A 14,063-nucleotide genomic window follows, 5' to 3' on the forward strand; every position below is an offset into this window, starting at 1 on the left:
CCAGCACACCACCTCCGCATCCAGCAGGTCCCAGCCGTCATCACAGACACTGCCCCAGCGCTGCTCATGCAGCACCTCCACCCTTCCCGAGCAGCGCCCGAAGCCATTCACCAGCCGCACCTCAGTGGGATCTGAAATGGGAAAGGCACTGGAGCATACAGGGACACACTCACAGATATATACTGCCAGGCCTGGCACCTCCAACAGGCCTGAGACCACGGATGCCTCCACAAGGGCTTCAGGCTGTGAGGAGCAAGGACATCCCTCTGTGGCCACGGCGCTCTAAAGGTAGTGTTCAGTGTCTGACACATCTGCAGGCACCTTGCAGGGAGCTCTCCAAGGCCAGGGGCTACCCTAATGTCCCCTTAACCATCAGCAGAGAGGCATGGGCATGTCTGTAGGGCATTTCAGGTCATTCTCAGAAGATGCTTGATGCATGTCCACAGGACCATGCCCTTGCACTGGGTGAGGCGAGCTCCCACATCACCTCTGGCCCCATAAGACCCTGGCATGGAGCAGAGCACCCTGGAGGCAGCAGGTCTGCATGCCCCTTGGTGAAACAGCAGGGTCCAGAGGGACAAAGGTCTCCAGCATGCCAGCTGGGGTGGGGAACTGCCTGCCTCAGGGCTCCTTTCTCCCAGGCCACAGGCAATGCCCTGGAGCAGCAGGGACAGCAGGGCATCAGGGCTGGGAACTCGTCTAGTATGTGACCCAAGTCCTCAGGCACCAGAGTCCTGGGGTTGTTGCCCCAGAATTGATCCCCCTCATGCTCCCAAAGACACTGATGGGGAAGAGAGGAAGAGGACAGCCTCTCCATGCAGAACAGTGCTGCACACCATAACCCTTGCAACAAGTTCAGCAGAGGCACAGAAAGAGAAAGAGATCCCTGTAGAAAGTGCAGACCCACCCCAGCAGCATTGCTCCCCTTTTCTTTGTACTGCAGTGACACAACTGCAGGTTACCTGAGCACACCACAGCAGCATCTTCTGCGTGGCTGCAAGTATGGATGCCCCAGGGCCTGGCTGGGCACTCGGAGAGGGCTCCTTCTATCCCGGTGCAGCTCACCCCGTCCAGCCAGATAGGATCGTGCCCTCGGCCAAAGTGAGCTGAGCCGCGGGCGGACAGTGCCGCCCCGCAGCCCAGCTCCCGGCACACCACCTCCGCGTCTGGCAGGTCCCAGCCATTGTCGCAGATGCTGCCCCAGCGCTGGTTGTGCAGCACCTCCACCCTCCCGGAGCAGCGCCCAGAGCCGTTCACCAGCCGCACCTCACTTGGCTCTGCAGGGGGCACACATGCAAAGGCCAAGGTGACCCAGCGGCCACAGACATTTCCTTCCTCCTCTTGCCCCCATGTGGACCAATGCAGCTCCCCCACACACCTGGGAGATGCAGCGAAAGACGAGAGGGGCACAAATGCAAACAGATGCTCAGGACAGGCCCATGCAGCCTGGTGGAGGAGCAAGCATTTCTGGCAGGAGCTTGGGTGGGACCAGAAGAAGGGCTGCTCTCAGCTCTGCCCTGCATTACGGTGGGGCCAGCCCCCTTGGGCACCTGATGCTCAACTCCACATGCTGCACAGCCAGCAAGGTCATGGCTGCAGGGTCTCTGCTAGGCACCAGAACGGATTTGCAAATGGTGACCAGCTCCCTCTTGGACCCAGCCCTTTGAACACCACACTTTCACAGCACGCCTAGCTGTTGGGTTCCCACTGGTCCAAAGGGCCAGAGACCCTCCCACAGTTGCCAGCTGCTTTCCCCAGAGACCAGTATTATATTGGCAAATGAGACAGAGACGAAGGTACCTGTGCACACCACGCTGGCATCATTTCGGTGGCTACAGTGATGGACTCCCCATGGCTTGGACCTGCATGCAGCCAGGGTAGCCTCTGTCCCTTGGCATTGCACCTCAGTCAGCCAGATAGTGCCAGATCCTTGTCCAAACTGAGCTGAGCCATTGGCTGAGATTGCAGTCCCACAGCCCAGCTGCCAGCACACCACATCCGCGTCCGGCAGGTCCCAGCCATCATCGCACACTGTCCCCCACTGCTCGTTGTGCAGCAGCTCCACTCTCCCGGCACACGGACTTGACCCGTTCACCAGTCGTAGCTGGGGTGGCTCTGAAATGAGGGAGCACAGACACCCCGGAGTGGTGGAGGCATGGGGATAAAGGACATGAACACTGCTTAGCATGCTGGAGCTGCAATGTGAAGTGGGGGACTTTGAGGGGTAGGGGAACCCCCCCCCCCCATTTTCCCCAGCCATTTCTGGCTGTGCCAGCCATGTTTCTTGCATGGCCTTCCTGCCTGTCCCAGGCATGGGGCTGTTCCCATTCCCATGAGCCAGGATTAGAGGCACTTAGCCAGCAAAGAGACCAGAAAAAATGTGTCCTGCACAGGGAAACACTCCCAGAGCTATGCCCAGCTCATTCCTCATCTTCAGGGACCTGGGGACATGGCAGCGCTCAACTCGACCCCTACCACGGGTCAGAGCAAGGACAGCCCTGGGCAGAAGGAAGCTCTCCACAGCACTTTCTGGTGACCCAGAAAACACTGGTCAGGGGAATGCTCTGCTTTAGTCTGAGACAGTATCTGTGGTTTGAGACAACAGGGATTTCAGTGAAGAATTGCTTGGCTGGTGACTCAAAGGGTGCGGAGGATACACCACACAGATGGCAGTGCATGGTGGAGGCACTGTGAGAGTGGGAAGTGTATGGAGGATGTACCACAGCGTAGTCCATACTGGATGCACTGGAGAAGAGGACAGCATATGGAGGATGCATCAGAAAAAGGGCAGACACATGAAGGATGTAGCAGAGGACAGTGCATGCAGCATGGGGCGGAGGGCACATGCAAAAGGGATGCACAGCAGGCTCTATGGTATCTGCAATGAAGCAGGTGAGCTGATTCCTCCCAGAGGCAGTGGAGAGGAGTCCACATCAAGGCTCTTCCCTGCTGTCACAGAAACGCATCCGCTTCACCCCTTGCACTCCCCACCCTTGACTGTCTTGGTCAGGAAGGCCATGCGCATCACTGGGGCTGCCAAGCAGCTGGTGGGAGTGGAGAGGTCCAGGGCAGTCTGCTGGCGCCCCATAGTCCTACATCATGGTTCTCATTCAATCACACACTTTCCTCCCAGACTGAGCCATCTGACCCCCACCAGCAATGACTGACCATCTTCAAATCTGCCAGTTGGTTGATGTTGACTTGACTCTTATCTATCTTTGGTCAAACCAACACTGCTATCCCATGGTCAATCAGTATCTGCTGTACTTTTACAATTTTGCTTGTGTTGCAGAGAATTTCATGAGCAAAAGCAGTGCTTGGTGAAATCAGGCTAAGCAGTCAGATAAGTATGGCTTGCTTTGGAAGAGGGGTCAGCAATGCCCCTCCACAGCTGTCCACATTGTGTCTCTTTTGCATGTCCCTGTCCCCGTGCAAGGTAACTCAGTGCTTGTGTAGCTGGTGAAATGCCACTGATGGCTTTACTGCATTTACTGCTGTTTGCCTTCTACATCATGAGCAGGTCAGCACAGCCCTGCCTGCCCCCAACACCATGATCTGTGCATGTAATGAGAATGATGGTTACCTGCACACTTCACGTCAGCATCTTCCCTGTGGTGGCAGTCATTGACTTGCTGGGCTCTGCACTCCATCAGGGACCCCTCTGTCCCTGAACAGTGCACTGAACTGAGCCTAAAAGGGTGGGATCTTCTCCCAGATTGAGCCGAGCTTGAGGCCAGCAGAGCCATGCCACAACCCAGTTGCCGGCACACCACAGCAGCATCCAGGAGATCCCAGCCGTCATTGCACACCGTGCCCCACTGCTGCTCGATGAACACCTCTACCTGCCCTGCACAGMGGCTGGAGCCATTTGCTAGTCGTAGCAGAGCTGGGTCTGGAAGGGAGAGAGGTGGGAACATGTAAAGAGGAAAGCACTGTTCCCAGGTTACTGTGAGGAGGTGTTCAGAGAGCCAGAGTACCCTGGTCCTGTCTGGTTTTGCTCTGGCAGTCACTCAGATGGAGAAATTGGGATGAAGCTGCAAAATCTCCTCCCATGGTCCTCGCTTAGGTACACTGGGAGGACGACTGCTGCCCTCCCCACCCCTATGGCATGGTGCAACAAGGCTGCTTGTGACTGGGATGGCTGGTGGCAGCTGCAGAACATCTGGAAACCAGGACGACCCATCAGCAGCAACAAAGAGGGGAGCAGCCACCCTTTCTGGGGTGTTCGTGACTTGATTAGTCATGGTGGAACCGAAGGTTAGAGTTCAGCTCACAGGCTGAGACACTCAGGTTTAGGTGTGCACAGCCATAGGGGTATGGATCCATGTTCATACCTGCTCAKGTACCCCTTGGGTATCTGAGACATTCATGTGCGTTTCAGCTCACTATAAGCCTGCATTTGGTCACCTGAATCACTGTCAGACATGCCTGTGCAAATGTCACAGGGACCCTTGGGCACCTTGAACATTCCTGGACACCTGCACCTAGATGAATCCTGCCCCGAGCTCACAGGTAGACATGGGCAGAGGGGGAACATCTGCATTTAGGTAACGTACATCCCACCTGAGGCTCCGGTAATTGGCAGTTTGCAGGGGCTGGAAATGATAAATAGTGCTAARTTTCCTAAGGGAAGCCCTGGATTCACCAACAGACTGTTATTACTCTGGTGCTGCAAGGTGTACATTGGATATACGTATACACAGTGTATAGTTTTAATACACTAAATATGCATATATATGTGTGTGTGTGTATATATATATGCACACAATATATATATATGCATATAATGTATGCATATACTATACTAGGTAAACATAGTTTTATGTTACATATTTAATAGCAATACTAAAATAAAAGGTATGCTGGTAGTCCAAGTACTTGTTTAGTGTGATATTCTGATTCAGGCTCATAGGGTCCTGTGAAGACACAGACACTGCCTTTCTGGGGGTCAGGGATGATACCCCTGCTTACCGGCTTACAGCCAGCTCTGGAAAGGGATATGAGCAAGGCCTATTTGGGACAATGCACACGAGGCCGTAATGAGGGCCTTCTGAGCACACAACACCAACATCTTTCCTGTGCCTATGGTGTTGGGTTCCTTAGCCTTTTAATGCTCTTTGGGAGGGAGTATCTCCTCTCACAGCATCACTGAATAATTGAGGCTGGAAATGAGCTCTGGTCATCTCTGGCCCAGCCCCCTCCTCAAAGCAGTTTCTGCTAGATCAGATGTCTCACAGATTTGTCTGACTGAGGTTTGGATAATCCAAGGATGGCAATCCCACAGCCTCTTTGGGCCCCTGTTCCCATGTCTGACCACCCTCATAGAGGAAACGTTCCTCCTACTCTCTAATGGAAATTTATTTTCTTCCAGCATGTGCCTGTTGACTCTCATCCTGTCACTGTGCACCTCGGAGGAGAATCTGTCTCTCTCTTCTCTGCAATCTCCCATCAGGTAGCTGCAGACAGCAATAAGGTCTCTCTTCTCTTCCCCAAGCTGAACAAACCCAGCTCTTTCAACCTCTGCGTATTTCATGTGCTCCGGCCCCCCGGCCGTCTTGATGGACACTGCTGGACTCACCCTAGTGTGTCAATGTCTTTCTTGCACTGGGGAGCTCCAAATTGGTCAGAGTACTCTAGATGTAGTCTCAGAAGTGTCAAAGAGAGGGGAAGAACCCCTTCCCTTGACCTGCAGACTGCACACCTGCTAATACAACCCAGGATGCAGTTGGCCTTTGGTGAAAGGGCACTCTGTTGCCTCCTGGTCAACTTGTTATTCACCAGGACTCCCAGCTTGTTTCCTGCAAAGCTGCTTTCTGTCTAGTTGCCTATCCGGTCTGTCCTGTTGCACAGGGTTTTTGCATCACAGGGGCAAGACTTTGCATTTGCCTTGGCTGAACTTCCTGAGATTCCTCAGACCATTTCTCTAGGTAGTTGAGGTCCCTCTGCATAGCTGCCCTGCTCTCCAGCACATGGATTGTTCCCTCCAATTTGGTATCATCCACAAATTTGCTGAGAGTGCACTCTGCCCCAGGTCATTAATAAAGACATTAGATAGTCTTGGACCAGCATCAACCCTTGAGAGACATCACTAGTAAACAGCTGCCAGTTGGACTTCATATCCCTGACCAGCACCTTTTGAGCCCAATGGTCCAACCTATTTTCCAGCTCCCTTATCATCCACTTATCCAGTCCATATCTTGACCGCTTTGGCTATAAGGATACTATAGGAGTTGATGAAAAAGGCCCTGCTAAATTCAAGGTACACAACATCATCCACACAGCCAGTCAGCTCATCACAGAAGGCAATCACCATGTTCAGGCATGAATTGCCTCTGAAAAATTTCTGCTGGCCATTCCTAGTGTCTTTCTTGTCCTTTGTTTAGATGGAAATAGCTTCCAGGAGCTGTGTAATCTTCCAGGGACTTAGATGCTGCATAACATTCCCAGAGACTGAGGTGAGGCTGACCAATGTGTAGTTCCCTCAATCCTCCTCATTACTCTCTTTGAAGATGGTGTGATTTCTGCTTTTTTACCACGACCTTTCAAAGATGGTAGAGAACAGCCTCACAATGACATTGTCCAGGTTGCCTCAGCATACTGGCTGGTCCCATGGCCTGTCTCCATACAACATGCACCACTCAGTCCAAGAGAGATGCTCAAGGCACCTGAACCTGGAGTTACCACCACAGTTGCATGACCCAACTGCCTACACAACACTTCTGCATTTTATATATCCCCAGCCATTGTCACACTGCATTCTCCACTGCTGCAAATGGGATGCCTTGAGTCTCTTGTGTATATACTGCCTGTAGAAGTATATACCTTGCACCAGGCACAGCTGCAGACCACAGAGCAGTGGATCTAGTGCCCACTGTGCAATGTGGCTTTGCGCTGCTGCGCTTCAAATTGTCCAAATAAAAGGAATGTGGAACTGACTCAGGAACACCCTGGCTTTCCCTCCCCGGAAGGACCATTAAGTTCTTCCTGATGCCAAACTGCTGCAGTTGAATTGGATGGCATTGCTTTTTCCTGGTTTCTCCTCTGGACATGAGCTTATCTACAGTCTTGTTGAGGCATGCATCATACTCACCCTTGGCATTGCTGCAAGGTGGAGATGAGCCCTAAGGGTGGAGCTGCCTTGTTGCTCTACCTCACCAAGTGATCCCATTGGTTCCAGTGGAAACTGTCCCTTGTGTATAGCAAATCAAATCCTTTTGATAATTGCAGAGAGGGAAGGTAGGGTTTCTAAATCAAACCAGGTTCTCACATGGTCTCTTGAAAACTCCAAGGATTCATGGATAACAATTGATATAACTCATTTACAGTTTCCACTGTCTTCACCACAGGGTTCCTGGCTCAGCTGGACGTGCTCTTTCCTTTGGGATGACATTTGGCTAAGATCTCCACTCATGTTCTGCCTCCATCTTTGCTTCCCCCGATGTCTTCCAGCTGAGGACTGCATTTAAACCAATCATCTTCCCCATTTTAAACACCCTGCAGGAAACTGTGACCAAGGAGCTATTTACTGTGATGGTACAAATCATACTGGAATCTCCCAGTACTGGGTTCCTCTCCCAGTGCAATGCCATGGAGCAAAACTGCATTCATCATAAGGGCTTCCAGTCTTGGCCCCTGAGGTGTAGCAGGGACAGGGAAAATGTCACTCCCTGTTCAGTACACACGCATAAGGGGACTGTGGCCTCTCTCCCAAAGGCACCCCTAACTCTGGCCCTCATGCAGAGGACCTGGTGGGAGGTGTCTTGCTGGAAGAAATGCATCTGAAAGGTCAGTCATGGGGAGGTCAGGTTTGTCACCTTCATGCCCCAGGGAGTCCTTTCATCTCTCCCTGCCTGGGTCCAGCTGGGCTGGCATAGCCATGCCTGCACAGGGGTGTTTGGACACTGGGGATACCTGCCCTGAGCTGTGCCTGGGGTCCCACCTCCATGGGAGGATCTGCTCTTCCAGCCACAACTGCAGCCAAATACAGGCTCTGAGCACCTGGATAGGTGCCTGATTCCCCTCCACTGTGCATGGGGTGGGGTGTACAAGAAGAGCCTGGATCCTGCCCCTAACTACCCCACACAGGATGCAGACTGCACCCATCCCTTCTTCTCCAGGGCCCCCAAACATGCCCCTAGCTAGGGACTAGCCTCTGGAGAGGGCACAGTCCTATCCCATACTGCAAGGGTGGAAGGGATGGTGGGAAGTGGCAGAGGGAGCTGAGCTGGYTTAGCCTGGCTAAGAGGCAGCAAAGGGCAACCCCAGAACAGCCCATGACTGCGAGAAGGGCAATTGCAAAGATGATGAGGCCAAACGTGTCCTGTGGTGCCAGATGACATAACAAGGGACAGTGGCCATGAATGGCAACTGGGGGGAGTTCAGGTTGGAGAATGGGGAACTTCCCCAGGAGGCTGAGGAAGTCCCGGGATAAGTCTCCAGAGAGGTCATCAGGTTTCCATCCCTGGAAATGTCCAAGGCTTGATTTGATGAAACCACAGCCACCCTGTCCTAGTGCTGTATGTAGGCCTGCTGCAAGTGGAATGTTGGATAGTAGACCCCCAGGGTCCCCTCCCACCAGTTCTAGAGCTGGAGGGTGAAGCAGTGACTGGACCCAAATTTGTACCTGAACTACACTTAGCAAGATTACATGAGCTTTGTCCTGCTCTCCTCACCCAGTAGATGCAATAACTGCAGCCTGCACACAGTGATTCACACACCATCCCTTTGTACCACCCACCACAGTTAATACTGACCTGCCACCAGCACTCCAGGGAAGGAAGCTGCAAGAAAGGAAATGCAGGCTGTAAGTCTCTGTCCCTAGAGCTCAGTAAAGTCTGCACACTGGACATTAACTCACTCACAAGTCATCCAGTAAGAGGTAGAGTAGGGCAAGCTACTTTGTGACCCTGGCTGTAGTGGATTTGGGACTGAATTGCATTTTCAGGCTATCCAGGGCTATAGAAATGATCTTACTAGATTTCTAGATGGAAAGGATACAGCAGCTTCCATTTACAGCCCCAAAAGGGGTAGTTGCTTCTCCTCTTTGCATTCATTTGTGTATGGAAAAACATGTGCATATACACATTACTTAAGGGCTTGTTTTGCAGGGTTTTTTTCAGGTCATGTTCGACCATTTCATGGATGCCTGTTGTCCCTTAGCCACAGCTTAGAGAACTCCAGACTAGACGTTCTGTCGACATGTTTCGCAGACCCATTCATTAATGTCTCAAGAATCAGGGATATACAGAAACTAGCTGAGAGAAGGTGGTGGAGAGAGAGGTTCCCTTTGGCTAGGAAATACAGGTAAATAAGACTTGCTAATAAGGGGGAACCATCCAAAATGCAAACAAAAACCTTGCTGCACATTGCAATTCATGGTATTGCATCACACAGGCAAATAACCAAAGTCTTGTGCAAGGGTCTGGATATTCAGCAATTTTTCTTTCTAGGGATTTTTGGGCAGAATTTAAAGCATGAATCATTTATAGATGGAGAAACTTATATGGAGATGTATAAGCATATAGGGGTTCATGCACAAATGAGGCATCTAAATTCCCATGACAATTTATGGAAATTTAGATTACAACTCATCTGACCACACATGGGTATCTAGACAGAATCTAAGCACCAAGTGCTGTTTGCTGTGACATGGGACAGAGGAGTGACTTGTGCCTTTCTGGGTTGGTATCTGGATACCAGCTGAACACAGCACTGAATCCAACCACAAATGTCTTTGCAACTAGCAGTGAGTGCAATGGGATGGCTCAGTTCAGGCGCATGGGGACTGTGCCCTGGATTTCCAGACCCCTGTGCCACAGACTACTGTGGAGGTAGTAGTGTCCCTGGGTAGAAGAGCCTTAAGATCCATTGTGGCATGGGTAGCTCTGGTTGCCCCATTCCCTACCAGGATTGTTTTGGGATTAATGACAGGTTTCAATGATGTATGTTTAGTTGGGGCCTCTGCATTTGCTCTTTGAAATATCAGCATATTGATGTTATCCAGCCCTCAGGGATTTTCCCCTTAAAAACACTGTTAATTGCTGTGGTCATTTATGTTAATATTTGAGGCAAAATTTTAGGAATTTGCATAATCTTAGAAATGATAGGACAAAGCTAACAGCTGTCTGTTCGTAGTCTTTTGGTCTTAGAGGGACTATGGTATGCCCTGGAGGCCCTGAAGGGGACACATTTCGCTACTGTAGGGAAAGCTGAAAGAGAGGGAAAAATCCACTCACCCCAGAGCCCTGCCAAGAGGACAAGGGTCCTTGTGATACTGGGTCCAGCACAGTTAGCCAGGTAGCCCCTGCAGCTATCGCAGACTCTGTAGGGGAACAGGATATATGGCAAATCTCTCCTTGCACTGAACCCATGCCTTTATCTGCTTGTCCTTTGGCATCCCTGAGACTGAGCCTCCCTTGCCGGCCTCCTGCAGCAATGCCTTCCCAGGTGCTCCTCACTGCAATGATGTTTCAGAAACAAATCTCTCTCTGGTGCTTTATTAATTATACCACAAAGAAAGTAACGTGGCTCTGATGGGTCAGACATCTCCATGTCCTGGGACAGGAAGGCATGGGGAGGAGTGACCCCCAGGACCATTTACAGAGAACACTGAAAGGGACTGCAGAGATGGGCTGGACAGAAGATAGCAGCACAGATTTACCCACAGGGTAATTTTAAAACCACGTGGCTTTTGCATAGACTGAAGTCAAGTCAAATAAATGTTGCCCTGACCCTGGTAGCCATCACTCACACAGGCTTTGTGACTTCAGCAAAGTCTACTGTTCACATTTGCTCAGTCTTGTGTGTTTGGAGGAAGCAGCAGTGGAGGCCAGGCAGGAAACTATGGGATGTCTTGAATGGCCCTGGACACCCACGGTATAAACTGGACTGCACCCCAGATCTCCTCTGGCTACAATGGGAGCAGAGTTATCTTTCTTTCAGAGAGACCCTACACTTCCACTCCCAGATTTAGGTGTCTTAGCTCTCTGTCCACTATGGACCAAGTTCCCAGTCCTCATTATTGTAAAGGAAAGCCAGAAAATGTGAGTGAGGTTCTGGGGCTACAGCAGCGCAGTGCTCAGAATATCCAAAAAAGCCAATAAAATGTCAGTTGTACTAGGAAAAGAATAAAGATCTGGTTTCTGCCACTGTATAACCCCAGGGTGCAGCCACAATTTGAAAACAGCATTCTGGTCTGGTCTTGTCTCAAAAAGGATACATCACTTCTGGAAATGGTACAGAAGAAGGCAACAAAGTAGGTCTATACAAGGAACACCTAAGCTATGATTTTGTAGTTAAGAAAAGAGCTGACTGAGGACTATGGCAGAGGACTAGATCATCAAGGGCATCCTTGAAGGTTTAGGTAGGAATGGGATGTTCATTCTTCCAGCACAAGAACCAGGGCTGCCAAACTTGACAAGCAGCAATCAAAGAAGCAGAAAGAGGCAGCCCTTTGCACTCCGGTTCCTTGAGCTGCGGGACTCTTCATTCCAAGATGTGGAGGATGCTAAAAGCTCACATGAGTTTGAAGGGAGAAAAGAAGAGTCTGTGGAGCAGAAACCTATGCAGAATGCACTCCTGGCTCAGGAAGACTCTGATAGTTGGATGCTGAAAGAGCATCTGGGGGGAGTTTCATATATGCTTTCTTCGTATTTATACTCTTCCCGAGGCATTGGGTTTGGGTCAGTGACAGTGGTTGGATATGGGTCTAGAGACCATCCAGAACAGTTTATCTCATGTTCCCATTATAGCCAGCAGAGAGAAAGAAGCTTTTTCAGAGGACAGTTAATTTCTTCCTAAATGTTAGGTCAGATGAGCATTTCAGACCCTGCAGAAGAAAGCTGGAGAGAGGAATGTGTTCTGCCCTGAGCACTTGGATAACTCCTCTAACTGCTGTTCCCCTGCAGGGCCTSATCTTTAGCCTTCCCATGTTTTTACAAGGTACAACGCCAGCAACAGGGAGCTGTTTTGAGGCAGAGGGGAAAAGTGCTGCAGGAGTTAATGGAAAGGGTGGGGATGGGAGAGGGGAAGCAGAGCAGAGGGACAGAGCCTGCAGGACAGAGTTACGGTAGGGCTGGCAAGGAGCCTGAGACCGGTGGAGGCAGACAGTAAACACAGTCGGGGAGGGAGTGAGGACCGGACAGTGGGGTTCTTTACCTGGGGTGCTGGAGGGTCATCTCTGAACTGCTGGTCATCCAGACTCCTGTGCACGACTGACCTCAGCCAAGTCCACCAGGCAGTCGATGCTCACTCCCTGGGTGCTTTGCTCTGGGGTGGTCCCCGGGGACACCAGGCRGATGGAGGGAGTGGCTGTGACACTGAGGAACAACGAAGGCACAGAYGGGGGGTGGCAGCATGTAAATGAGAGTGGGGGGAGCTGCCTTGCACCAATGCAGAGCTACAAAGCGATGCTGGACTTTTGTCGACTCCTCCCTGCTCTTCTGMGGTCAGGAAATGGCTGCTCCCAACTGGGGATGGAAAACCTGGTCCCACAGGGAAGCAGGGTCCTGGCAAAGATTTGCCTGGAGGATTTGATCCTGGTCCTCTGTGCTGTGGTCTGTGAAAGGCACTTATGTCCCCACACTGTGGAGAGAGAGGTGTTTGGGACCATGTGGGTCATACATTGTGGTCCCACAGTGAGTCACCTCCTCTTCTCATTGGGGATGGTGGACAGCCACTGCTACCATCCATCTTCATGTATCCTGGACTCTCTCCTCTCTTATAAGTCACCTAAAGAAGACAGAAGGTTTGAGAGAGAAGATCTGCAACGCTGGGTCTCCTTGCTCTTGGAGTGACAATGCAACTACCCATCCTTGTTCCTTGCATCAGATAATTTTGCCCATCTGCTTCCCATCACACCTGATGTCCACAGGGTCCAGTCTTGCAGCACCCAAGGTGAAGTTTGTTTTCCCTCAGCATCCAAGTCCTTGCCAGTTCAGCACATGGATAATATGTGTTGTGATGAACTGGGCTCTGCACACAGCAGAAATGGGGTGAACGGGCATATCTGCGTTGCAGTGGCTGCACGTTTGATCTTGTATGTGGCTTGTTGTGCACYCCTTGCACCACTAAAATAATCTGTGCTGGTGTTCGAAGTGAGCAGGTCTTTGGTATTAGAAAGGGTCTGGGATGCTGTTTGCTTTTTGGCTTTTGGCCAGACTCCAGTGTATTTTTGAGGAGTGTCGGTTCCTCTGTTGTTCCACAGGAAAACACTAAAAGGAAGCAAAACAAAACTGAAAGAGCTCTCTGTGGTCACACTCGGCATAGGAAGCCTTTTGCTTTACCGGCAGCTGATGCAGATCTGTAAGAGGGATGCAGTCCTTTTTCAGGAGACAGGTGATCTATTCCCAGCACCTCTCTGCTTCCCTGGTGCAGAGAAGAAGTAAGAGCTGGCCCATCTCCAGGAGGAGCTGCATGCATGATGAGATGAAGTTGCCTGTTCTGTGTATTCCTCCCAGATCCAGACTTTGTTCTGTTCCGGCCTGCAGGGTGGGTGTCTGTAGTGGATGTTTGCCGCTCTATGACTTTCCCATCCAGGCATCTTATTGTCCCATTGCTTTCTTTGCTCCATCCTGGGAAAACAAGTCATTAAGGCAGGGAGAAGAGGGCAAAGAAATCACTGTGTGGGTGGGAAAAAAGGGAAGAGGTGCAGAGAAAGGCTCAATATTAGTGAGGTGGAGGGAGGAAGATTTCTGGGAACAGTGAGTGCTGGAGGTGAGGGGGCCAGAACTGGGGAGCCAGATGAAAATTTGGGAAGATAATGGAAGAGCTGGGGTTTAAAGGTTGCGTCATACTGTTTGAAACTAGTGAACTGGAGGAGAAGACAAGCAGAGACCCCCTGACAGTGAATGCCAGCCAGACTCAAAGGTGTCCGGAGCTATCTAGATGTATCGGGGTCAGATGTAGGACTCAAAACCAGCAGGTGACCTGCCATGAACCTTCCTGATCTTGACCATCTCATGGGCCAAGAGACCAACAGTRCCCTATTCCTGCACTCCAAGGCATCCATGCTGCTTGTACATGGAGGATCTCAGCTTACTTGACTGTATAGGGGTCTCTCTGGA

The 14,063-nt window shown here is 51.1% G+C and overlaps 1 protein-coding gene across 1 annotated transcript in view; it reads right to left on the reverse strand.

Moving 5' to 3' along the window:
* The window catches only part of LOC112977336 (deleted in malignant brain tumors 1 protein-like), a 199,336-nt gene that overhangs the window by 5,865 nt on the left and 179,408 nt on the right, over positions 1-14,063 (reverse strand). Inside the window, exons 11-14 of the mRNA XM_026089580.1 lie at positions 3,584-3,892; positions 1,801-2,115; positions 963-1,277; positions 13-131 (exon numbers count right to left, since the gene is read on the reverse strand). Of these exons, the coding sequence (XP_025945365.1) occupies positions 13-131; positions 963-1,277; positions 1,801-2,115; positions 3,584-3,892 (1,058 nt within the window). The remainder of the gene's footprint in view (positions 1-12; positions 132-962; positions 1,278-1,800; positions 2,116-3,583; positions 3,893-14,063) is intronic.

This window comes from Apteryx rowi, unplaced genomic scaffold (genome assembly GCF_003343035.1).
Source record: "Apteryx rowi isolate R43461 unplaced genomic scaffold, aptRow1 scaffold_821, whole genome shotgun sequence".
Taxonomy (NCBI): domain Eukaryota; kingdom Metazoa; phylum Chordata; class Aves; order Apterygiformes; family Apterygidae; genus Apteryx; species Apteryx rowi.